Source organism: Siniperca chuatsi, linkage group LG5, assembly GCF_020085105.1.
Source record: "Siniperca chuatsi isolate FFG_IHB_CAS linkage group LG5, ASM2008510v1, whole genome shotgun sequence".
Classification (NCBI taxonomy): domain Eukaryota; kingdom Metazoa; phylum Chordata; class Actinopteri; order Centrarchiformes; family Sinipercidae; genus Siniperca; species Siniperca chuatsi.
Genome location: NC_058046.1, coordinates 30,622,574 through 30,650,553, shown reverse-complemented (window position 1 = coordinate 30,650,553; position 27,980 = coordinate 30,622,574). Strand labels below are relative to the sequence as shown.

General features: G+C 41.8%; 1 protein-coding gene across 1 annotated transcript; it reads right to left on the bottom strand.

Annotated features, from left to right (window-relative positions):
* Positions 1-27,939, bottom strand: ppm1f (protein phosphatase, Mg2+/Mn2+ dependent, 1F). Its single transcript, XM_044195597.1, is given in 9 exon segments — positions 1-987; positions 16,872-16,965; positions 18,200-18,222; positions 18,225-18,342; positions 18,608-18,796; positions 18,969-19,171; positions 22,871-23,001; positions 26,604-26,837; positions 27,231-27,939. Coding segments are annotated over 8 exon segments (1,311 nt in total). The 5' UTR covers positions 26,768-26,837; positions 27,231-27,939; the 3' UTR covers positions 1-598.
* Between the last annotated feature and the right edge of the window lie 41 nt (positions 27,940-27,980).

Genomic DNA, 27,980 nt, shown 5'->3' with positions numbered 1-27,980 from the left:
TTATGTTAGTTCGATTTCTTTTAAAAGAGATATGAATGGATAATATTTTGCACAGAGAGCTTACTTCTCACAAAAACACAAAGCCCTTTTTAGAGAGTCAAAATCACATGATACGACCAATATTGAGGTTAAAACCAGGACATCATATTTTTGCAGTTTGTATCTCTCACACACACGAAAAGTTGATATGATGCTCACATGGTGCATATCCTTAAACAAGTTAATGTTTCATCAAATGATCACAAACCAACTGACACAGCAAACCTGGGGCGGGTAGTATTCCAGTGTACGAATGCTAGTTGGGGTCTGGGTTGGGGGAGCATGTTTGGGGACTCAAAAGGGGCCCACAGCTTGCTTTTGCCCCAGGAACCCTAGCGGGTTAATCTGACCTTGCATCATCTAGCAAACCTTTTCAAATGATCTGGTCTGAATATAGTCTGAATCAACACTTCCAAAGCAGTGACATAGTGTGACAACATCAAATGAGCTTTGTCAGTCTGCATGATGTTAGACAGCACCTGGGGACAAAAACAGGCTGAGAAATGCTGAGTCAGGCAGAAGCTTGGCACAGTGGTGTCTGTGCAGCAGAGCTCCTCCTTCACTGCTGTGGTGCATCCTGGGAGGTGGAGTCCTGAGTAGCTTGTACAGTTCCTGTGGTGGAGTCTTGAGCCAACAGCTGCTCCGGCGGACGCAGGAACACCAACATCACTGTGATGTTATCACTAGAACCAGCTGCCTTAGCATGACCTACCAACTGTTGAGCGACTCTCAGTCCAACAGCATCAGACTGTTCCAGCAGAGTGTCTCCTCCGCCCTCGGGGTCATGGGGCTGTTGGAGTGCATCCAGGACCAGTTGTGGGACCTCTAAAGGTTTGACTGCATCAAAGAAGCCATCGCACGCCAGCAGTACGTAGTCCTCGTCCCCAAACAGCTGGCGTGTAAAGCAGTCGGCATCTCCCGACACATAGGGCTTCTGGTCAAAGTCACCTAGAAGAGTGATGTGGAATGTGTGGTTAGCAGCTGCAGCTAAACCGAGCAGTACCTCCACAGTCCGACTCAATCCTAGGCCTGAATATCTCTAAATTAATTGGTTAGAATGATGATCAATAGTGCTCACAGACTATCTTACTAATCCTACACCAAAGAACCTGACCAAGAGACAGGCTGGACTGATATTATTGGCTGATTTTAGCTTTTCACAGATGTATCAGTGTCAGCAGGTATGTCAGCTGATTAGTAGCAAATTGCAGTGTAAATTTCAGTACAAAAATGTAAAGGAAAAAAAAACAAACCCATGAAGGTGATTCAGCACAGGATTTAGAAATTTAACATGGAATCAGTTAAATTAAATGGTAGGGTTGATTTTGCAGTTTTCCTAAATGGCCAAAAGATTGAGCCAGGTGCCTACAGAAAAAGTTTGTAGTCAGGAGGGGAAAAGGAGAAAAATACAATTACCTAGGTTAGGCCTAGGTTAGGTTAGCTAGGTTAGCCTTCTTGTGCAATTTTTTTCAAAAGGACATTCAGATTCATGGGATTTTTATGTTTCACATATTTTATTACCTTCCAAATCGCTACAAGGCACTTGCTTTTATCTGTGACACAGTCGTATTCAAAGTAATACCAAATGGGACTCTGGTGCTTTCTCCTGACTTTCACCGCTGCGATGATGCTAGCTGTGGCGTGGACGGATTGGCAACACGTCCGGCAAAACGTCCAGTTTTTTAGCTGTGCCAATTTTACGCCAGCTGTCAACACCTTGCAGTCCGTGACGTGTTGCATATCCACCTGAAATACTAGGCTTATGTAATATGAAATAAACTGACAGACAAAAACTAAGGACATTTTCTCTATAATTTTAGTTTGTTTGAAACTTGTAATTGCAATTGTTTTGTAAACACACAATACAGTTTCAGTTAGTTATTGATTTTTGTAAAGCCTCGTTATTATTTTTTAAGTTAAAGAAAATGTTTTTTCACATTTAGTTTAACGATGAGCTTGGTAACTTCCTGTTGCCAGTAGGTGGTGCTATGACTATAACTGAATGTTGGCATGTAGATATCTTTAGGCTGGGACTCTTATCAAACATGTAAAATTTAAAAAAGATGTGACGATGTGGAGGTGAGGTAATTACAGTTACTAGTTTTGGAACAAGGAAGCACTCTTACTAATTCTGGAACAAGATGGCAATGTTACTGATTTTGAAACCAGGTAGCATTGCTACTAATTTTGGAACCAGGTAGTACTGTTACTAATTTTGGAACCCAGAATTCGCTGCATCGCCACGGCAACGCCATTTGAAGAAACCTAAAAAGCTTCACAATTAGTCATCACAAAGGTCTTTAAATTACAATGCCCAAATTTGAAGTCAGCCCGATTAATTCTTTAGGAGGAGTTTGTGTTAAAGTACGGAGCCTATAAATGGCGAAAAATGGCACGTTAAATTCAAAATGGCTGATTTCCTGTTGGGTTTAGGGTATGGTCTAGAGATGCTACAAAGAGTGCGCATGCGTCAACGTGCATGCTGCCTGTTGCCGTAGCTCCGTCTCGTCATCTTACTTTTTCCAACTTTTAGCTTTCCTTTTTCTTCCAAACTTAAGTAACTTGTGTGTAGGTACAATTTAAACTACGCTCTTTACGCTCTAATTTCACCCAGTATGTGAATTGTCCTACTACAGAGGTGTGGACACTGGACCTGCTGTATGTTAACGTTAAGAACGCAAACAGCTCTTCCCCCCTCCCCCCCTGAGTAGGTCAGACCACAACCTGGTTCACCTCAAACCCTGCTATGTGCCTCTGGTTAAAAGGCAGCCTGCGACCACAAGGACAGTGAGGAGATGGTCAGATGAGGCCTATGGGACACTGCAGGAATGTTTTGAGGTGACAAACTGGGATGCACTCTGTGAGCCTCATGGAGAGGACATTGATGGGCTTACTGTGTGCATTACTGGCTACATTAACTTCTGTGTGGACTGCAATGTCCCAACTAAGATGGTCTAAGACGGTGTAGTCCCTCATTCGTCCAGGAGTGTTCCATCGTAGAAAAGGTTTCAGTCGTAGTCATCTGGACACTGTTTTCAGAATCAAGACTTTTCGGCTCCCATCCGGAAGTCATTCTCAATTGTGATTGACTTCAGGATGACTTGAGAATGACTTCCGGATGGGCCCTCTTCACACTAATGACTCCCCCCTCCCCTGCCTGTAACCTCTGCTGTGTGCCTGACTGCTGACCAGGTGAGAGGACAGCTGACTCCAGGGTGCTAAAAGACTTGGTTCAGAGTGTTTGAGATAAAAGACTGCAAAATGAGTGGGCGTGGAAAAGGCAGCAACAAGAACGGAAGTTTATGAAAGCACCTTTTGGTGGTTGTTGTGTGGTATTGTTCTCTTTTGTATTGAACTTGTTTAAACTTAAATTAAAAAATAAATAAATAAAAAAAAGTGCACAGACATACGGTGCCCTCGTGGCCGCTCCGCGCCCGGCTGGGCAGCAAACCACCATGGCCCCCCTAGGCAGTTTACCACAATATGCCTCCAAATTCGGACAATTTTGGGTTCGTATGAAACACACCGGCAACGGTGACCCTCCAAACCGTGATTATGTCGGTGAGGTCCTCCTTTTCGACTCCTGCTGGATTAACACCACTGACGTGTACTCCTTCATTGCTCTACCAAACATAAGAGACTCTGAGCTGTGTTTCTTTCAGGAAGCTCCTCTGCGACGCTTTCTGGAAATACAAGCTTCAAAGAACGGAGATCCTAAGTGGAAGGACTGGTCTATAGAGTCATCCATTCAAATGGACATCACCACTCTGGTAGTTAAATTTTGGACCGGTAGAATCCTGGATCATGACATTGAGCTATACCTACGCAGATTCTGTGACATCCTGCATACAATCAAACCAGTCGATAAATTCAGCATATGGTACGGGGTCAGGAAGTACAAAGTGAAGATGCGTAAAGTCTCTAATGGCTCGATATTACAAATCCCCAACTCTATCTCCCTCGGCCCCTACAATGGGTGAATCATTTACTCTGGACAGTCCATCAACTGCTTCATCTGTCACTCTGCTGACCACCAGGTGAAGCAGTGTCCCAGTGTGAAATGCTGGAGATGTCGTAATCTGGGCCACAAAGCCAAAGAGTGCACCTTGGAAAGTTTGTGCAGCTTGTGTGGCGAAAAAGGCCACACTTTCTTTAGCTGTCCTGCCTCCTATGTCAACGAAGCAAGAGCCCAGCAGCAGCCGGGTCCTCCTCCAGCCGCCATGCAGCAGTCTGGTCCGCCTCCAGCCGTCCAGCAGCAGCTGGGTCCTCCTCCAGCCCCCATGCAGCAGCTGAACCCGCCTCCAGCTGTCCCGGACCCGCCTCCAGCCGTCCAGCAGCAGCCGGACCCGTCTTCAGCAGTCCAGCAGCAGCCGGGTCCGCCTCCAGCCATCCAGCAGCAGCAGGGAACCCGTCCCTCCTCCCTTCAGCCCGAAGCCCAACTGCTCGCCTCTCAGCGAGCCCAACAGCCACAGATTCAGCCCATTTCGGAGGAGTCGTCTCCAGCAGCTCCTCTACTTCACGACCCCACCTCTCTGTCAGGTGAGGAGAGTTTAAGTATCTGTAGCCAGAATGAGATCCACGAATATAAAGATATTAGTGAAGATGAGAACAATGAGGATGGTGAACAGTGTTATGAGAGTGCGAGCGAGTCTCCGAGCTCCAACTTAAGCCCCCCCAGGGTACTAGCAGGTTAGCCGGCCTGCAGCACTCCGCTCTCCGAAGCAGAGTCAGGGTCGTCCGACAGTGAGTCAGGTTCCTCCTCCCCCCCATCAGAGTTTTCTGCCCCCGTTGAGTCTCAGAATGATTTACCTTTCTAGATAGCCACAAAAAAGAGACGAGCAAAGTACATAAATACACAAAAGGAAAAACGTCTCAATAAAAAACCGTCACCATAGATTTAACACCCCTCCTTCTCATCATAGGCTTCCTGAAAATCGCAATTGTGTCGAGCTGTTAATCCCACTGCTATTGAATTCACCAGATTTGACTCAAAAACAAAAACACGTATTGATAGAATATATGTTTCTCAACACTTTACAGTGAATCAATATGGTACAGTGTTAAATTATTTTTCAGACCACCTAATAGTTAAAACAGTTGTATCTTCTGGACCCTCAGAAAAAAGAGGCTTCTGGAAACTGAACACTCAGTGCTTAAAAAACACAGATATATTAGCAGAACTAAAGCAGGAAATTCACAAAATATTACAATTAAAATGTTTGACCAAGTCTGATATTAAATTATGGGAAATATTAAAATATAGAATACAAGACTTTTTTAAATTTAAATGTAGAGAATTAAATAAAGTTAAAAACAGACAATAGAATATTTTAATGAAACAATATATTTTTTAAAAACAGATGAAGGAACAGTCCTTAATAGAAGATGAAACTGATGGCAGATGGCAGATTTAAAAACACAAATAGATAACTAGAAAATGATGAATTATTATACAGTATCTGTAAACATACAGAAATAAACAACAGAGGAAACATACACCACGCCCTTAAAATAGGTCAAAAACAAAAAATCAAGATGGTGTTGCTGTTCATAGTGAAGTACAGAAAAGAGAAGTGGTAAGAGCTTTATGTGCTAATGCATATAAAAAAATAGAAATTGAAACTGACTGTGCGAGTATTTTGTTAGAAGGAGTGCCCTCACACAGCTCACTAAACTTCTCTCTACTGACTGGGGAGATCAAAAAAGATGAGGTGACGCAGGCCATCCAACAACTAAATGTTGGGAAAAGTCCAGGTCCAGACGGCCTCCCGTCTGAGTTTTACCAGTTATATCTTGACGAAGTCTGTTATTTAAGAAAGGAGATAACACAGATCTGGACAATTACAGACATCTCACTATTATTATGAATACAGATTATAAAATTCTGGCAAAGATAATTATGAATAGATTAAACGACATATTAGATGAAATTATAGCTAAAGAGCAGACGTCTGCCATTAAAGGCCGGCTCATGTGGGACAATCTATGTGTCCTAAGAGAAATTTTACACAAACCAGATAAAAAGTTTTTTTTTATTATTGGCCTTGATCAGAAGAAAGCCTTTGACTTCATTTCCAGAGATTAGCTCTGGTCCGTCATGAAGTCATATGGCTTTCCTGATGCTTTTATTGATATGGTTAAATGTTTGTATGTCAAATCAAGTGTGTATGTAAATGTAAATGGTGTTTTAACTGAGTCTTTGGAAGTAGACAAGAGGTGTGAAGCAGGGCTGTCCTTTGTGTCCTGCTTTATACATCCTGGCTATTAATCCTCTAATTAATTTAATTAACTCTGATAGTCTTATTTCGGGTACACGGGCCATAGGTAACAGCTATGGCTTATGCCGATGACGTCACTGTTATTATAAAAAATCAGATAGAAATGGATGTTTTAACTAATCATTTAAGTTTGTATGAGCTGGCTTCTGGTGCGAAACTAAATCATGCCAAAACAGAAGGAGTTTGGATCGGAGCAGAGAGTGACAGACATGATATTAATATACTTGTAAAACAAGAAATTAAAATTCTGGGTTTGACCATCTGTAACAAAGATTGTGATGAAAGAAACTGGGATACATAACTGTGTGAAATCAAGGAAGAGGTTAAAAAAGAGAGAGGACAAAAATACTTATTATAAATCAAGAATTAACATCGTTAAAACTTTCATCCTGTCCAAACTCCTCTTCCTGGCGAACATCTTCCCCCCATCACACAAAATGGTAATCCAACTCAACAAATAGTGTGTGAACTTAGTCTGGGGAACAACCAGGGAGGTAACCAAAAGGGAACTGCTGTTTAAAAGCAGAGACTTTGGGGGTTTGGGAGCTTTAGAGCTGGGGGTCAGGCTGACTATTGCTTTTGTTTAAAATGTAAGTGCTGCCATCTCCAGGAATGCTCTCTGGGTCGGAGATGGCTCACATTGGCATAAGAGATGAGGCAAAGACAGACGTGTCCCCTATTATAAGCTCACTTATAGTGATTTTATTGCACAATATCAGCACTTAAAGATAAATTGGTGTGATTTTACTGGCAAAATCATTTTTAACAAAATTAACGAAAGCACAGAAGTGTTACAAATATTAAAGAGCAAAAACCTCTCAGAGAGCATTCGTGATGTCCGGTGGCTCATCTCTGTCGGCAGACTCCATGTGAGAGCTGTGGTTTCGTGGAGTTGCTATATCACTACTAAAGTCTGTCCAATGATTTATTGCAACGCCGATGAGACAAAACAGCACCTCCTGATAGACTGCTACAGGGCTCAAGAGGTCTGGAACACCTTGAAAGGACTCGGTCTCTCTTTCGATGTAAATTATAACTCGGTCATGTATGGTCTCCTAGAAGAGAAAATGCCTCCAAAACAAAAAGAACTGTTTCAAATGTTCATCAGTATTGTCTGTGTGAAGATTTGGAAAACCAGATGTGCCATGGTTTTAAAGCAGACTGTCATTGACAGCAACATGGTCGTAAAACACGTACTGACTGACCTCCGGAGGAGGAGAACTTTAGATAAAAGACTTTTATTCCCCTGGAACACACTGGACTTTTAATATTTTACCTCTTTGTGCACTTTATCGCTTGGCCCTTCATATTGGCTTGCACTTTTACCACTTTGTATTATGTTTAGTATTCTTGTATGAATTTTATTTAATTATATATGCTGTGTTTTTGTAAACTTTGTATTTAACTTGTTAAAACTTAATAAAGATTTATTTAAAAAACAAAAACAAACTAAAAGCATGTGCCCCCCAGCTATGTGGAGTCCTTCAACATGTCTTCAACCTGAGCCTGAGTCTTCAAAGGGTCCCTGTTCTGTGGAAGACATCTTGCCTCGTTCCTGTGCCGAAGACGCAGCGTACCAGTGGCTCCAAGGACTACAGACCGGTGGCACTGACCTCCCACATAATGAAGACCCTGGAGAGACTAGTGCTGGAACAGCGGCGGCCCATGGTCAGACCCCTCCTGGACCCCCTTCAGTTAGTCTACCAGCCCCGGCTGGGAGTTGAGGACACCATCATCTTCCTGCTGAACCGCATCCACACCCACCTGCACAAGCAGGCAAGCATGGTGAGGATCATGTTTTTTTTACATCTCCAGTGCTTTCAACACCATCCGGCCAGCCCTGCTGAGTGAGAAGATGGCAGCGATGCAGGTGGATGCCCCCCTCATGTCCTGGATTGTGGACTACCTGACTGGCAGACCACAGCATGTGCGCCTGCAGCACCGTGTGTCGGACAGCGTGGTCAGCAACACTGGAGCCCCTCAGGGGACTTTCCTCTATCCCTTCCTCTTCACCATCTACACCACAGACTTCAGCTACCACACAGAGTCCTGCCACCTTCAGAGGTTTTCTGATGACTCTGTTGTGGTGGGATGTATCAGCGGTGGTGATGATTCTGAGTACAGGGCTGTGGTGGGGAACTTTGTCTCATGGTGTGAGCAGAACCATCTGCAGCTCTGCGATAAAGTCTAAGGAGCTGGTTGTGGATCTACGAAGGGCCAAGGCACCAGTGAACCCCGGTTTCCATCCAGGGGGTCAGTGTGGACATTGTAGAGGATTACAAGTATCTGGGAGTACACATGGACAATAAACTGGACTGGGCTAAGAACACTCAAGCTGTTTACAGGAAGGGCCAGAGCCGCCTCTATTTTCTGAGGAGGCTGAGGTCCTTCAACATCTGCCGGACAATGCTGAGGATGTTTTATGAGTCTGTGGTGGCCAGTGCTATCCAGTATGCTGTTGCATGCTGGGGCAGCAGGTTGAGGGTAGCGGATGCTGGCCAAACTACATGCCATCTTGGACAGTGTCTCCCACCCACTCCATGACGTGCTGGTCAAACAAAGGAGTACCTTCAGCGGAAGACTCATCCCCCCCAAAATGCACCACAGAGCGCCACAGGAAGTCATTCCTGCCTGTGTCCATCAAACTCTTCCCTCTAAGTGTCAGTCTGTATAACCCTAAGTCATTAAACTGGACATTGATCATTACATCTATGCAATACTTGACATGATTGTGCAATATCCTGTGTTAATACTAGTGATGGGAAGTTCAGCTCTTTTCAGAGAGCCGGCTCTTTTGGCTCAGCTCCCAAAGAAGAGCCGGCTCTTTCGACTGCTGAACAGCTCTTAATTTAGGATTTTTTGTAGGCCTTTATTTTACCATAACTTTTGTTATTAATTAATGGTTTGTGTGTTGAAAACCCTTTCATGTGCAGTGCTTTTATGAGAATCCTTATAATTGCCTAATTTTGTGCATTTATTCTGTTACAAAACCATTCTTTTGTTTAATATTTTAATTATAAACGGGCTTATTTTGCTTTGAGTTGCAGCTGGAGAGGTTATACCTGCATGTGTGGGGAAGCCAGTAGATGCTGCTGCGGTTGCTGTTTTTTTGGGATGAGACACACCAGGATCTGTAGATGGTGCGCTAGCTTGCCCTCTCTCCTCTAACTGCACTGTAGGATGGACAGTTCTCATACGTCTATGCAGGTTTGTGGTGGAACCTGCTCTTAAAGTAATTTTCATCTTGCAGTGAATGCACTCTGCTTTGTTGTTTCCATTGTCTTTAAACTGGAGCCAGATGCTGCTTCTCTTTCGGGTGTCACTCATAGTTTCAACTACGCCAACAGTACGCCAACTCACACACTCGCCTCACCGCTATCTGACAGACAGTATCAAACTACATATGTCTACATATCTGACAGACACTGAGTGGAGCGCTGCTCCACTTCTCAGCACCCCCCTGTCTGTTTTTACATAATGGTATGATGCTATATCCTCACATCTGATTGGCCGCAATGCCATTGCTGACCAATCAAAACAAAGTTCTGCCTTGAGCAGAGCTCAGGCTGAGCACTGAGGTAAGCAGCGCAAGGAAAAAAACTGGGACTGATTCACTACAAAGTATCAGCTCTCAGAGCCGCATCTTTTGCGCATGACACATCACTAGTTAATACTCCTGGGCAATATACTTAAATTCCCTATTTATTGATATTGATATTCATACCTCTATTACTGCTGTGCAATATCCTCTGTCTCATTATAAATAAGCTACACTTAACTTGGCAGTTCATGCACTAGTACTTTATACCATATTATTATCATCAACCGGTAAACCCACTTTGTACTTCACACTTATCTTATTTTATACTTATACCCAGTTGGTACTTAATTTATTTTCTGACCTGTATTATAGTGTATTATATTTTTTTTGCCTAGTACTTCTATTCCTGTGTGCACTGACGTGATAGTGAGCTGCTGTAGCAAAAGAGTTTCCCCTTGGGGATCAATAAAGTATTTCTGATTCTGATTCTGATTTTCCACCCAAATTTCTTATATCTAGGTGAAATGTACTGTGGGGGCTGCTTCGTTGAAATTATGTAGGGGGCGCTATTGAGCCATTTTGCCACACCCAAGCCCCAGACTATAATAGAAAACAAAACACACCCCTTCTGACGTATGTACCAAGTTTGCGACTATCCCTAGCCGTTTTGAAGGCTAAAAGTCAGTAAGGCGCACAAGAGCGCCGATGTGCCACCCCCAAGCGCAAAACTGGACCGAAATTAAAGTATTTACCAGTTCGAGTCTGGGCGCAAAGTTTCGTGACTTTTTCAGCATCCTAAAGACCCGTGTTTAAAGATTTTAAATTGACGCAGGAAATCCAAAACGGCTGACTTCCTGAAAAGTCTCAAAAGAAACTGACATATGGTCTTTATGATGAGAGCAATGAACCCCAAAAATCTCATGAAGATCAAAGCAATTTCTTTCCCAACCATGGTGTGCGTTTGGGGGTGCTATAGAGCCCCCTGGCCACACCTGAGCCCAATCACTGCAGAACTTTGCGATTTTCGCCATTTGTGACGTGTGTGCAAAATTTCAAGAATTTTCGAGCATCCTAACCCCCTCAAAAATGTGATCAAAGGGGCAAAATAATAATAATAATAATAATAATGATAATAATCTCTAGAAAAACAATAGGTTCTTTACACTTTCAGTGCTAGCAGCCGTTGGTCCTGGCACTTTTGTGCTCGGGCCCTAACGAGGTTGAAGAGAATGGAGGAGAAAATGAGCCGAGTTCAACTAGAAATTGTATCAGATTTCAATCCACAAGTTAGATCAAAAAGAGACTTATTTTCAGTTATTAGCCAATTTCACGTTCACATAAAATACAAAGTCATATTCAAGTTTACATGCTATAGCACAGTTTGTCCTGTATGTGGTGCACTCACACTGACTTTAGGTCCGCCCATTCATATAAATGCTGACATTTCTCAAGGCACCGGCCGAGGAGGTGGAGTTGCAGCCATCTTCAACTCAAGCCTATTAACCAACCCTAAACCTAAACTAAATTATAACTCATTTGAAAGCCTTGTTCTTAGTCTTTCACCTGGAAAACAAGACAGCAAATTCTGTTTGAGAATTCAGACAAAAATTCAGAGTAAGGACCAGGAGTATACTAAAACAGAGTTTTTTTTTTAATCAAGTTTACTCTTTAGAACAGATAAGTAATTATTGTAGGTCATTTTAATATTCATGTGGATGTTGATAATCATAGCCTTAGTACTGCGTTTATCTCATTATTAGATTCAATTGGCTGAGTGTACATAAGCCCACTCATTGTTTTAACCACATCTTCGACCTTGTTCTGATATATGGCACTGAAATTGAACATTCAATAGTCTTGCCACACAATCCTTCTTTATCGGACCATTATTTAATAACGTTTGAACTGCTATTACTGGACTACACACCATTAGGCAAAAACTCCTTCACTAGATGTCCATCTGATAGTGCTGTAGCCAAATTTAAGGAAGTGATATCATCTGCATTTAATTCAATGCCATGTCTCAATATAGCAGAGGACTCCTATGCTAATTTCAGTCCCTCCCAAATTGATCATCTTGTTGATAGTGCTGCAGGCTCACTGCGAATGACACTCAAAAGCCGTCCGTATTGCCAGAGCAGCCTACTACTCACCAATAATAGAGGTTTCTTCTTCGCACCATAAAACAGGCTCTATTAAGTGATGTATTCCTATAGACCTCAGTAGTTACGACTTCATGAGCTTCTTTAATGATAAAATATAATTATTTAATTATTAGAGACAAAACTCATCAACTCCTGCCCTCAACCAGTACTGATTTATCTTCAAACACACAAACCTTAGAAACAGCTGAAAAACCTGATATATATTTAGACTGCTTTTCTCCCATTGACCTTCTTCAACTAACTTTCTTCATCTAAGCCATCAACCTGTCTCTTAGACCCCATCCCAAGTAGGCTGCTTAAAGACCCTTAGTTAGCACTTCTTTACTAGATATGATCAATCTGTCTTTATTAACAGGCTACGTACCACAGTCTTTTAAAGTAGCTGTAATTAAACCGCTTCTTAAAAAGCCCACTCTTGATCCAGGGGTTTTAGCCAAATATAGACCTATATCCAACCTTCCCTTTCTCTCTAAGATCCTTGAGAAAACAGTCGCCAATCACTTGTGTAAGTTTTTAAATAACAACAGTGCATTTGAGGATTTTCAGGATTTAGAGTGCATCATAGCACAGAGACAGCACTGGTGAAAATTACAAATGACCTTCTAATTGCATGGACGTATCTCTGTACTTGTCTTGTCAGATCTTAGTGCTACACTCAACACCATTGACTATTACATCCTATTACAGTGACTGGAACAATTAATTAGCAATAAAAGAACCGCACTAAGCTGGATTAAATCCTATCTATCAGATTGATTTCAGTTTGTACATGTTAACGATGAGTCCTCCGTGCACGCCAAAGTTAGTCATGGAGTTCCGCAAGGTTCTGTGCCTGGACCAATTCTATTCACCTTATATATGCTTCCTTTGGGCATTATTATAAGGAAACACACCATGAACTTTCATTGTTATGCGGATGATACCCAATTATATCTATCGATCCAAGCCAGATGAAACTAATCAGTCAGCTAAACTTCATGCATGCCTTAAGGACATAAAAACCTGGATGACCTGCATTTTTCTGATGTTAAACTGACAAAACAGAAGTTATTGTACTTGGCCCCAAACACCTCTGAGACATGTTATCTAAAGATAGTTACTCTTGATGGCATTGCCCTGGCCTCCAGCATCACCGTAAGGAACCTCGAAGTTATCTTTGATCAGGATATATCCTTTAACTCCCATGTGAAACAAACTTCAAGGACAGCCTTTTTTCACCTATGTAACACTGCAAAAATCAGGCACATCAGTCACTGTCTCAAAATTATGCAGAAAAACTAGTCAATGCATTTGTTATTTCTAGGCTGGATTATTGCAATTCCTTATTATCAGGCTGCCCAAATAAGTCTCTCTAGTTGATCCAGAATGCTGCGGCACGTGTACTGACAAGAACTAGGAAAAAAGAGATCATATTTCTCCAATATTAGCTTCTCTGCGCTGGCTCCCTGTAAAATTCAGAATAGAATTTAAAATCCTTCTCCTCAACTACAAAGCTCTTAATGCTCAGGCACCAATGTATCTTAAAGATCTCATAGTACCCTATTACCCCACTTGAATACTGCATTCACAGAATGCAAGGTTACTTGTGGTTTCTAGAGTTTCCAGAAGTAGAATGGGAACCAGAGCCTTCAGCTATTAAGCTCCGCTCCTGTGGAATCAGATCCCAGTTTGGGTTCGGGAGGCAGACACCATCTCCACATTTAAGAGTAGGCTAAAAACTTTCCTCTTTGATAAAGCTTATAGTTAGGGCTGACTCAGGTGAGTCCTGAACCATCCCTTAGTTATGCTGCCGGGAGACTTCCCATGATGCACCTCTCTCCTTTCTCCTATGGATCTATGATTGCGGGCCATATTACTATTATTATCATTACTATTATTATTTTATTAATATTAATATTACCACTACATTATTATTATTATTTCTTAGTACAGTCAAGACCTCCTCTATAGGAAAAGTGCAATGAGATAACTTCTGTTATGAATTAGTGCTATATAAATACATTTAATTGAACTGAATTGAATTAAGAGAGAGGAGTCATTGGCCCACTTTGATTATGCATCAGCCCACATCCTCCTCCTCAAGATCCTCAATACCAGTTCAACAGTTAGTCAAGGTTTTGCCGCTGAAGCAGTAAGACAGAAGACAACGGGGATAAGATGAGTTTGGTTTGGCTAGCTGGCTATTTATCGGGTGCCTTTTGTTGAAACGCGTTCAACTTTTCATTAAGTCGATGCGCTTGTCAATGTCACTTTTTGTGAACCGACCAATCACAGCCTGGATGGGGCAGGACATTAAAAAAAAGGTTGACCTGCTACAGTAAAATGTTGAAATGTTGAACTTGAATGCATCAATGGTTATGATTATTGACAAGTTAACAAAGCATTAACAAATTAGAGATTAACCACCATTGTAGATCATTTTTCTTGCACAAGGATTTAATGAAGGAACAAGACCTACAAACAATATAAACATTGGTTGTGTATTTCTTAAACTACTGTATTGTCCAGCTGGAAGTAACATTATACTAGTGGTAGGCTATATAGTATACTATTATATGGAATTACAGGTAGTGGTGTATTGCGCGCGGGGTGGAGGGTGGGAGTATTGCAGTATTAGATAGGCTACTGCAAGGAAAGATCGCTATGTATTGTATATACTGCTCTCGGTGTGGCCAAGCACAGCACATTGTTATTTCTGTAAATTGTCTATTTATTACCAAAGCATTTATCAGTAAGTAATACAGTTAAGATGGAAAAAATATGAATGTGTTTGCATAGCATGTTGATTTAAGTAGTGCTCCTAAAATTTTCAGTAGGGAGCATCAGTGGAAAAAGTCAATCTGGAGCCCTGTCAAGGTTCTGCCAGGTGTGAATAAGTACCACCACTTCTGCTTCACCAGCACAGCCCCTGAAATGGGCTTTGCCATGGAGTTTGCCAACATGGAGGAGGAGCCTTTCTTCCTCCTTCGCAATAACTGCGCAGAAATCATCTGGCCTTAATGAGATGCATCAGTGGTATCTGTACAACAGTATCTTGTAGTTCTGCACTGAGGACACAAAACCAGCTGTGGCTCGTCCGTGAGCGATGACGTGATGTGGACGTGACTGTGTTTAAATATTAAATATTAATAATAAATAAATATAAAAAATATTAAATATATTCTGTATTATTATATTAAATTACACTAATTTAGATTAGATTACATATATGAACATAATTTGGCTCAATTTTGTGCAAGTAGCTATAATTAATTATATAATTATTCCGCATCACAGTCTTTCTATTACATAAAAAAAAATATTATTATATAACATGTACATAATATTAATATAAAAAGAGGAAGAAAAAGAAAAAGAGGAAGTGATGTCATTTCTCCACATAGGTCTGTCCAATTAACACTTGGGCCGGTAGTTTCCCGTGCCACACTTCGGCTCTGAGCAAAATGTAGTGCCAATCGGCCACTAGGTGGCACTTTTGTTGCAAAACCAGGAAAAATGCTGAAATTATTTTTTCAAACTACTCTTACTCATAGTATCTAAGCGCCAGTGACGATGGCTTTTTTCATTCACCACGCTTGAGCTAATTCTGATCAGCTGTTCATTTCTGGTTAAACAAAAAGGATCTTACTCTTTAACAAAAAAGGTCTATCTTTTAGGGATCCTTTCCATAATGTTGTCAGACACTTAGAATAACAAATCTGAGCCTGTCGGTGGCAAAAACAAGCACTTTTAATGGACGTACTTTTGACAGACCCAATTGTCCACAAGGATTACGTTGCAGCCATTGCAGTCCGTTTCGGGGCTGCTTGCTGAGGCGATCTACTGGACCAATTCCAAAACTTTTTGTAACTATTAGTCATTTAGACCCCAAAATATGTAAAAATAGGGCCCAGGTTTTAAAATACCAGATTTACCCTTTAAACTATGTAGTATGCAGATTTTTTTTCTTCTTTTTTATGGACAATAAGAGAGAGCGAATGCAAAGAATCTGGATTTGTACGCTCACGATTCTTCACTCACAAAAAATGAGGGAGCTGAACTGAAAATACATAGTTGACCGAACAAAAACTTGCTACTAGAAATAATATACATATACAGATCCAGCCACCTAGAATTGCCGGTTGGGCCATGTTAGAGCCCAGGCAGATCCATGGCTGACCCCAGCAGGGTCTCTGCTGGGTACTTCACTGAAATTAAATTCCCCCAGTATATGTGTATATGTGTTAATGTGTTTTCGTTAAGGAAGCGCCATCTCATGGTGACACCCTGCAATTGAATGAATGGGCATGTTTAGAGTGGAATCTAGACACACCCTCCCAATGGCTGGGAGTTGGCTGGGAACTGGTTCCCAGTCGGCTGGCAGCCGAGAGGCCTTCGGTTGGGAATGGCGATTCTGAGTGGCTGCCACTGTATATTGTTTTGGCTTGATATTTGAATTTAACTCACAGAGCTCTAAACAAAGGGCCAATTTAATTTAATCTAATTTATATTAAAGGCCTACAAATTTGCAAATTTGTGCAAAACTGTGACAGGGATTTCAGGTATATTACTTAAAAAAGGGGAGCTTTGTTTTTTTGTCAATTCATTTATTTTGTCATAAAGATGTCAACATTAAACTTGTTTTTTACGTAATACCCTCCTTATAGAACCTAGATAGGTGTTTTACTATTTCATTGGCTTTTAACACATTTCGTAATAACTAGTAGCTACAATATGATAAAATATACTTACAAAAATGTGTCTCTCTGTCGTTGAGGTAAATAAAGGCCACTATGTGTTTACTGTATTAAGCCCAAAATGCCACACAAATGCATTTTGCTCTCTTCTTATTGGTTGTGACTGACTTACCTATAGCTCTGGATACAGCATATGTGCCATTAACACGCCAGCAACCCATGAAGGTGATGCAGCCACCAAGATCCTCAATTCTCTGTTTCTCATCCTGGACAGTGGAGGACAAAAGAGACATCTGACCACCTTCCCACCATTTATTTTATCTGAAGATGTGCAGTAATTTGTTGTAACTATCTTCACTGTTAAGTCAGTTTTAACTCATCATGTGCCATGTGACTGTCAATAGTCATGTTAAACTCATCACATTCATCCCCGGTGTTTTAAGACAGAAGACCTTGACAACACTAAATCAAGACCTGATTACCTATGATTCACCACGTCTCACCCCTCTCTATGATGGCAGGCTTTTCACCCCTTTTTTCAGTGTAGCCATTCGGAACAGGTATAAGCACTTTAGCCGTGGTCAGACAACATGCCAGACAAACTAGTTTGATTTGAGCATAGCCCAGCCTTTAGGGCCTGATCAGACAAGGAAGTGGCACATTCATTTGTGTATTTTTGAAGAAATCGTTTAAATTTCTGTTCAGAAGTTTGCTGTAGTGGAGTGTTTTAATTGCATACAGGTGTAAGCAGGGCTTACAGACACAGGCAGTTTTGTGTTCAAACATTGGGGTCTGATAATATAGCAGTTTCCAGATGATACTTATATTATTACTAGGGAGAATTGGGACTCTGGGGTTTAAAACATTTAATCAATATCAGCAGGATATAACAAAGAATGGTATGCTTATTATCAAGTTGTATTAGTTAAAATGTGTATTAGCTGTGAGATCTGTGTACTCCACTGATCCACTGCAACTTCACTAAAATAATTTATTTTCAATATTTCGCACTTTCTACACTAGAGGGGCAAAAGTGAAATCTATAGAAGTAAGGATTTTAATTATTTTTAATACAAACTTTTGCTTGACCTGGAAAATCTGAATACTGTTTTTCAAGCAAATGTCATTATCACATGCACAGACAAATGTTTGGAGGTAAGGTAATTCATTCATTTTTTCCCTCAGTTCACCTATATCAGCATCATATTAAAAGACAAATTTCAGCATCTTTAGAAGTAGAGAAAGCCTGGAAGCCTGTTCCCCTTGATCTCCAACATTAGTTTGGGACAGACTTACTATGGCTTCATCTGTTTGGCTGTTGTTGGGCTAAATTCATCTGATGCAATAAATTTGTTAAACATGTTGGAAAATACAATCTGCTATATTTCTATGAAGTGACCTTGTGTTGTTTAGTTTTGGATACAACCCCCCCCCCCCCGAAATTCTGGTCAGCAGAGAGCTCTGTGTGTGTGTGTGTGTGTGTGTATGTGATATCCCTACCTCTCTGTCTGGTTTGTGGGGTCCACAAGTGTTAAAGCTTGTCCCTTTCTGACCAGTATTGCTTGAGAGTCTCCTAGCCAGGCCACAGTAAGCTCCTGACCCTGGATCAGCACCGCCACACCTGTAGTGCCGCTCCGCAGACGCTGACAACACACACACACACACACACACACACACACACACACACACACACACACACACACACATTATGGGTTTTTACCAGTGGCACACTCTCATCAGTGTGTGTAATGGTGCATGTATATGTCAGCTGTAACCTGTGTTTTGGCCAATAACTCCCACATAGTACGTCGCACCTTTGAAAACCTTACATGCACGTGTTCCATGAACTGAGCCTTATCTTGTGATTTCTTGTGTGTTCAGGATGTTGGACTGGTGCTGCGTCAGTACCTCTCTCTTGGCTTTGGCCTTGAACATGTCATCTGTTTGTTTGAAGGCAGTTTTAAAGGCTGTGGCTGCGTCACTCTGCAGTGTCTCCTGTTTACTCAGAGCAACATGGAGGTGAGTGGCAGCGTAGGTGGCAGCTTCCACCCCTCCATGGCCGTCAAACACAGCAAAGTAGGCACGCTCCACTCCGTCCTAGATGATGGTATAGAGAGACAAAGAAAGATGTCAAAATAAGTGTTTGATACATTTTATTAATTTTGAAGGTGTTTTGATTTCTGGTTTTCTGAACTTTTGTGAATTGTGAATAACAATACAAGAAAACCAGTGACAAGCAGTGTTTCGTGTTGCAGTAAAGGGCTTGTACCTGGATTCCAAAGAGCTGACTGAACTCAGCCAGGGCCAAGTGTTTGTCCTCCATCTTCCGCCTTGTGTTCTTGATGGCATGAACGGAGCAGTGGAGGAACCGGGAGGGGGAGGGTGGGAGCTTGGAGAAGTTTTGATGCCATGCCAGTGCCACATCTATCAGCTTGTTGAGGAAGAGACGTTGGACTGCCTCTGATTGAAGTACTGACAGAAAGATAAAATAAACAAGAAATCAATCGCAACCTTTTGGTTCTTACTACTTTTTACTTTTAGTATATACCAGTAGTGACTCTTAAACCTTGGCCCTCTGACCCCCCTTCCCCTGTCGGGAAAAAAAAAAAAAAAGCAAACTATAGTATTGCAAAACTTACCTATGACAATTCCAGTTTTGAAACAAAAATTAAGATGATAGTCCAGCCTTAGCAATGCAACAAGCAAACAGCACGGACAGAGTGAGAGTTATCACCAAAGCAAGAAACAGCTTAGTTCTAAAGCAAAATGCAAATCCTCCTTACAAATAATCACATCATCACACAAGCTGTGTGTGCACTTGGAATATGGTGACAAACAGGCCAGGGTGCAAAACGCACCCTCCTACCACACAAAAACAACAAAATTTCATGTAAGCCTAGACATCATGACAGTGTGCACACAGCAACCATTAGCGACAGACACTTCAGAACCATGGACAGTGAATAGCGATCATTTTGGAACCCACCACCAAAATAAAACTCCCATGTGTTGTTTCCTAGCTGTTGGAATGGTGTTGCTATGACGATCAGCTCTGTTTATGTTGAGGGGGTATTTTCCGCTATCTAAATCACACACTAGGGCAGCATTATGCCGGCGTTGTTTGGTTCAGTGTAAAAAAGCAAAGCAGGCATAATGACGGCTCTTCGTTACAGTATTGCAGGACCTCTGTGTAAAAAGGGCTGCTGAGTCAGGGCAATGGCGAGCCCAAAGTGGTCGCAAGTGTGGTTACACTTTTCAAAACTCGAGGCAGACAACACTTGCTATAATATTTAACACGTCTAACCTGAGGAAACACCTGGTCAAACAAGCTGAAGAGGGTGCCGTGTTTGATAGCCTGAAAGCCAAGTCCCCCACAGCAGTCACAGATGACATGATGACAAGTACAGAAAAAAGGTACCGGTTAAAATGTTAACGGTACCAAACCCTACATAGCTCTCCATCAAACTTGAAAAGGCAGCATTGGGAAAATGGTCACTGTATTGGCCGAACTGTTGTGGATCCAGAAGGACCAGGAAATCCTCAAGAGAGTGATGGACTTTACACAGGTAGCACAGGGTGCACAACATAAGAAGAGCAAGGAGCGGCAAATTAAGAAATTTAACATCCTTTTGAATAAGAGGAATCTAGGAAAGGACCAGCACAACAGGAGATCAGGGACTGAACAAAGGGAGACATGTATCAACAGAAACAATTGAATCAAAAACTTATCAGACCGCATCCTGACACAGGCAGAAAAAGATGTGCTCGCCAAAGGGCTCAACTTTTCAGTTACATCCAACCACATCCCTACAGTGGACTACATCACAGCCACAGAAACAGCCATTAGGAAGAACAACATGACTGAAGCAGAGGCTGCAGACCTGAGGCTACGTGTCACTGCAACATTAAAGAGTGCCAAACCACCTCCTTCCAACATTACATCCGAAGAGAGGAGGGCACTCTCAGCACTGCAGAAGGATCACAGCATAAACATTCTACCAGCAGACAAGGGTCGCTGTACTGTGATTCTGAACACAGCCGATTATGAAACCAAGGTCAACAACCTTCTTGAAGACACAACCACATATCAAAAACTTAAAAGAGATCCAACCAATGGCTACAAGAAGAAGGTTATAGACTGTCTACAGAAGCTTGAGAAGGAGGAGATGATAGACAGGCCTCTGTACTACAGACTATACCCTGGGGAAGCCATTCCCTGCATCTATGGCCTTCCCAAAATTCACAAAGAGAATGTTCCACTCAGACCCATCGTGTGCAGCACAGATTCCATCACATACAACATAGCCAAACATTTGACTACAATCTTGGCTCCGTTGGTGGGGAACACAGTACATCATGTGGAAAACACACAGAAATTTGTGGACAAAGTGAAACATCTCTAGTTGGACCCAGATGACGTTATGGTTTCTTATGATGTAGTGTCCTTGTTCACTTGCATCCCAACCTCAGAAGCAGTGACAGCGGTGATGAGAAGTCTGCAGGAGGACTCTACCTTGCAGCAAAGGACCAAGCTTACACCTGAACACATATGTAAACTATTAGACATCTGTCTCAACACAACCTACTTCCAATTCCAGGGACACTTCTACAGACAGATTCACGGCTGTGCTATGGGCTCTCCGGTCTCTCCCATTGTGGCCAACCTGTACATGGAACAGTTTGAGAAGAAGGCATTATCCTCGTTTCCGGGCACACCACCAAGTCATTGGTACCGTTACGTGGATGACACCTTTGTGAAAATCAAGAAACAAGACTTGGAAGCGTTCTCAGAGCATATCAATACGGTGGACCCCAACATCAAGTTCACGCATGAGGATGCAAAAGAGAACCGCTTGGCCTTTCTTGATTGTTCTACTCTCAGAGGAGAGGACGGAAAGCTCCAGATAGAAGTGTACAGGAAACCAACACATACGAATCAATACCTGCTCTTTGACTCACACCATCCACTACAGCACAAGCTGGGTGTAATCCGGACATTACAACACAGAGCCAAAGAAGTGCCCACAGGCTCAGAGGGTAAGAAGAAAGAGGAAAGGCATGTCCAGAATGCACTCTCAGCCTGTGGTTATCCTACTTGGGCTATCAACAAAGTTAAAAGAGCCAAAAAACAGGACAAAAGTGTAACTGAACCGAGAAGGAACGGTGTCTCCATTCCTTATGTATCTGGACTGTCTGAAAAACTACAAAGGATCTTTAGACAGCACGATGTTCCTGTCTTCTTTAAACCAGGCAACACTTTAAGACAGAAACTCGTTCACCTTAAGGACAAGTTACCCACACAAAAACCAAACAGCCACTTCACAAAAGCACAGACGACACGCTAACTCAGGATTACAGAGCGCCGTGCATTTGCATTTAAAAGCTACAAACCACACATTTGAAGACAGCGAGGTGAAGATTCTAAGTAGAGAGAAGAGTTGGTTTGAACGGGGTGTCAAGGAAGCCATTTTTGTGAAGAAAGAGAACCCCTCTTTGAACAGAAATGGTGGTCTGAGATTTAATCTGCCCAAAGTCTATCAGAGTGTATTAGCACCTTGGTCACGCCTATCACATGCTAATCAGGCACTTAAAAGTGATGAAGTAGATGCAGCCAGAGAACAATAGGCCTGATTACTGATCACTGGGCCATCTTGAAACTATTAGGTCAGTTTCAGGTGAAACTAGCTATTAACAGATACTCAGGCAGGGGGGCAGGGCTTATGTAATTTATGGCTTATGTAACTCAGATTAGCTTAAATTTCCAGTTCCCGTCCAATTTTTTCACAATTGAGAATGACTTCCAGATGGGAGCCGAAACGTCTTGATTCTGAAAACAGTGTCCAGATGACTACGACTGAAACCTTTTCTACGATATCACAACAAAAGCATATCTTGGCAAACTAGAAAGTAAGCTGAATGTCCATGGGCAAGTAGTTACCTGACACACAAATCATGGCTAGAATAATGTTGTGTGGCTTGGTCCGAGCCACTCTGTTTGTTTCCCATTTACAGAGCCAGGGCTGTGTATACAGATTCAGATTTTCTTTGGTTGACTACAGCCCTACAACTGTTTGCTAACAGGATCGTCATAACAACTTAAGGTGATAATATGGCAATGTTGTGTTCACAGCTTGTTGCACTACTCCAAAATGCATAAAGTAAAATACTTACAAACTACTTGTTGTTCCTCTTCCAGGTTGGCCTCAGCTTTCTTGGGGCAGTGGAAAGGTGAAAGGTCGTTCTGTAGCAGCTGGGACAATGCTGCCTGGCACAGGAGGGCACTGAGGCCTGCAGGAGCACCCCTGAACCAACAGAGACAAGCAGGAAAACATGTTGTGTACTTTGTCAAGATCTGAACATGATTAATTTCTCTCACCAGACTTGGCAGCCAAGTGATACACAACTGTACAGCCAGATGGTGACTGATCCACCTGAGTACAGAAATAAACAAGCCAACACTAGCAAACACAAATGGGTAAAATATAACTAGACCATGATCAACACACAATCAGTGCTGCTGGTAAATGCGCATCTAACTGTGAGATCAACTCTGTCATCTATCACACCCTTTCCTTTTCCAGAATTACATTTCTGTTGCAGAGAAGACTGGACTCAGGAAACAGGAAATGGGGACAACAATGGTGCTTCTACAGACAGGATAGGAAGTCTTCCTGACAGGGCATACTTACATACTGAAGAAAAAGAGCACACAAGCCAGTGATTTTTCGAGAGACAAAGGCCTTACACATTTGTTACATTGTATATGTTCCTACTTTTCAGTTTAACTGAGCTTGAAGGTTCATTGTAGTGGCTGTTTTCCCAGGCAAGCGCCAATGGTATGAAATGGTATCCTGTCTCCTAAGTGGGCGTAATTGACTCTCCCCAGTTAAATAATAATAAATATTATTAATAGTAATTATTAAGCAAAGAAACACAAGTTTTAACTTTTAATTCATGGTTTCACTTATAAATCCCTTAGATGAGATTTAGATTTAGATTGTTTATCCGGTTGGAAAGCGACTACGGCAGCACTGCAGTGAAACCAGACCGACGGTTAGAGAACAGATGTTGCCAGATCTCGCAAGAGTGTGTGGTTGAGACAGAGACAGGTCTTGATCAAAGTTAATTTTCTCCTGATTTGTCTGATTTGTTCAGAGTGTGTGGCTTGTGAAAAATGGGTCCAATATTTACTTTGGCGAAAAAATCGGTCACAACCTGTGCTCACGTTCACTTCTACCATTGGACTGAATAAAATTTGGAACTGCCGCTGGTCTCCTAAAGGGGTAGAGCAGTGGTGAAACCCACATGACACAGATACAGTAAATGGCTCTCAAGTGAGCTGTCTCTCATCTAAACCATCGCTGGTGAAAGGCTTCATAGCTTTAGTAATATGGTTAGCCACTAAGTATGATGCTTTCAGAGCAGCTGCATTTGTAAAGTGGTTGTTCTCAGCACTTACTTCTGTCCCACTTCCTCGCGTTTTTTTTCCACTCAAAAAACGGGTTTGTCTTTAAGGTATTTGGACTCAAGGTGTCAAAGCAGTTTTGAGGGCTTCAATGCCTCATTAAACAGCTTGTCTCCACATATCACACACAGGGGGCTTGGAGCATACAAATCATTGGTCGCAATAAAGCCATACTTTAGGTACGACTCAGCACTAATCAGGAACTAATCAGGCGAAGCCTGCAGGCTAGTTCAGGCAGCCAACTTGAGTCTGCCACTACAGTCACATGGTATTCTCTTCTAACTGTAACATGCAGTATATCCAATATACACTCTTGATCATCGTGGTATACTTAAACTGTTGGTGCTCTCTCACTCTTTTGCTGCCATGCCTGCTGCCACACCACTTACATGCTCTGCTGTCACTGCTGCTGTTTTTCAAGTAGCATTTCAAAAGCCCCACCTCCACCCCAGCATCCACCTGTAGGCTCGGAGTCTAACTTCCTGTAGAAATGAGTATTGTCAATCCCCACTCCATGCTGTGCTGAGCTTGGTGCTTCTTTGTGGGGAGTGACTAGATCAGAGCCTAGATGCCAAACGTCAGTGCTGTACACTAGGGCTATTCAATTACAAATTCAATTGGGCCAGACATTTTTAGCAGCCTATTTAAAACTTTTTTTTTAGTTTTTAGTAATTTAATTTAGTTTAAACAAAAGATATGACTGGCGGTGTCGCTACATCCGTAAAAATGCTGCACGATCAGTACTGCGCATGTGAAACTCTCAACAGAGATGAGAAGGAAGCAAGATGGCTCGCTCGTTAGCTACTTCCATACACTATATATGTAGTTTACTTATTTTGTCATATATCAGATTTATGTATGCTGGGCCACTCTGAGGTTTGCTTCTGGTCCAGATGTGGCCCATGGGCCGCAAATTGAATAGACCTCTGTACACGTTTACATGCACTGTAGTAACCTGGCTACTGTAAATCCATGTATAAATGCAGCAGGCAAGCGGCAACCTCTGGGTCTGAAAAGTGAAACCAATGCGGAAGTGCCTTAAACCTGCAACCTAATGGCTCCACTTATTGCAAAAAGAAGTCAGATTGTATAGAAGTCTATGAGAAAATTATCCTACTTCTCACTTGATTTATTACCTCAGTAAACACTTTCCTTATGAGTTTATGGTCTCAATAGCTATCGCTATCAGGGGATCGTTTAAATCTTCCTCAATACAGCATGATGTTCATTTTGTAAATTATGGTCCCATTTAGAGCAAAATACACGATAATGCAGGGTATTCTTTAAGGCGTGGCTATCTTGTGATTGACAAGTCGCTGCCACAGCAACCTTTCAATCAGGATAAAGTTGTTGTGTATTCTCTGCACTGTGTACATTTAACTAGCCGTGAACTTGTTTTTGGGTGCTGTCTGTGTTTTCGTCTAAGAACTTTGACCCTTCCACATTGTGTTTTCAGTTCATGAAAGTTAATTGTAACATTTTGGTCGCCTAACAATGTCTTGTTCAGCATTTGGTTGTACTAAAAGACACTCCAAGGAGTCGGCTGTTCATTTTTTCCGGGAAGTACATTTTGTTTTAAGCCTGTTTTTCGCTAGCCAAAACTAGCATCCAAAATGATTATCACAGTTAACGTGAATTATGGATGCACCTTGCTAACCAAGCTAGCTAGCTAGTGCTAGCATTTGTCTTAGGTAGAAACTCTCGCTCCTCCCCAGCTCCACCCTCTCATCCAAATATAGTCACTTCTGGCTCCAAAAAACAAAAACAAGATGGTGATGCCCTAAATGCCAAACTTGAAGCTTCAAAACGGTAGTCCACAATCCAGTGGGTGACGTCACGGTGGTTACGTCCACTGCTTTTATACAGTCTACGGCAGCAGGTCAGTACTACGATTTCTCCCCTATCCCCGACCTTATTTGGGAAACATGGATTGCTTCAGTCAGACAGAGCTGAGCTCTTCCTCACAGTGTGAAAGAATGTTAATTTAATAATAGTCAAAAGTTTAGTGGTGGAAACAGGCGTATTTAAATCTCTGGAGTTTACTTTGTTTTAGTTTAAATTTTAGTCAGACTTTGGACAGAATTACTTTAAATACAAGGACGTATTGCTCTGTATAATTACCTCTCCTTTCATCTTTCACTCAGCTGTTACTTTTCTTGTCCACAGTCTTTTGTCATGCACATGTATATTTGCAAAAAGCCAATTAAAAATATGGTTACCCGTACAGATTTTATTTTCTTTGCGCATAAGAGACGACGATAAGAGATGACATTACATATTTATTACATTGACCATAATCAGGTGGAACAAGAACACTTAGAGCATGGGGCATTTAATCTCTGTGTGCGTATTTAGCCTTGTCTTGTGCTGCTGTATCCTTCAGGCCTACCAAATACACAATATGCATTTTGGGTATTTATATCTCCCTCTCTGACATACCTGGCAGCCAGCAGTCTTAGGCCCAGCTCCAGGCTCTCTCCATGCAGCTCCTCCAGGGAGACTTTGCAGCTCAGAGGGCTGCCAGGCAGCAGACTGCCTTCTTCCAGAACAGCGGGGAACTCCTTCACAAACCTCCTCAGGAAGCACCTGGCCCCCTCTTCCATCCCACAGACTCTGGCTGCAGTAAGCTCTCAGGTAAACAGGGGGTCAGGACTCACAGGTCACTAGTGGAGACTTGAAGGGCAGAGAAAGCTTTAAATTTCACTCCAATACTGTGATGAACAATTAATGCAGTATACATGACAGATAGAAATTTGTATGCCCACCTGGTAACACCTTTGTGAGATACACTCACAACTCAATGTTATTACAATATTGTTATAACCTGTCATAACAGCGCACAGGGTTTTACAATTGAAAAGCTACACCTATTGATCTGTAGTGACTTTGACTTACTATGTCAAACGTTTAACTTGTAAGTAAAAATTTTGATTTACTACTTTAAAGTAAGTCCACATTTATGATAGTAAATCAAAAATTTTACTATGTCATAATTTTGACTGAGTAGGTCAAAAAATTGCTTAGTATCTCACAATTCTGACTTACTTAGTCGACATTTTTACTTACCATGAGTATTTTCATTTTTACCATACACTTTTTCTTGTCTTTTCTTGGCGGAAATGGGCTTCCTTAAATAACACGATAGCCAACGAGGAGACATCCGTTTTTAAGCTAGAAGCGGTTGCCTCTTCTTACTTATGAATAATGTTACACTATATTGGGCCGCAGGTTTGCGTGTTCTAAGTGTTAATAACGTTACTGCTGAAACGATGTTAACGGTTAACTATGTAGCTAAATTCAAAAGCGAATATGCAGCTACAGATTTTACAAGAATTGTGCCATATTATTTCGACGTCAGAAGGGCATGTGCCAAAGCTGTTGAGAAGCACGTTAGCAACCAAATGCATACAACCTACGCTACTCAACTTTCGTTTGGCGATATTTTGTATTTTGCTTTCCCAAACATGTAAAAATTGCATGATTACACGTGTTGTGACATTACACAAGCGTGCTACAAGTTATCTTCCCTAGTGAAACGTTAAACTATCATGCATGCAGTCAGTAACATACAATTAGTCATTACTGGCTTGATTAGTTTAAAAATTATAATTTTCCCGACGAGTATAAATCCGTTTCTTCATTTTACCTGGGGCTAGCTACATTGGAACAGCCCCTTAGCACAGTACGCCTACACAAACTACAGACCGACAGCTGAGGGAAAAGACACCCTTTGGCGAGACAAAGAGTAAAAGAGATTCATTGATAAAGCACACACACAAACCTGCGTTAGTAGACCTGATGGTAATAATACAATCA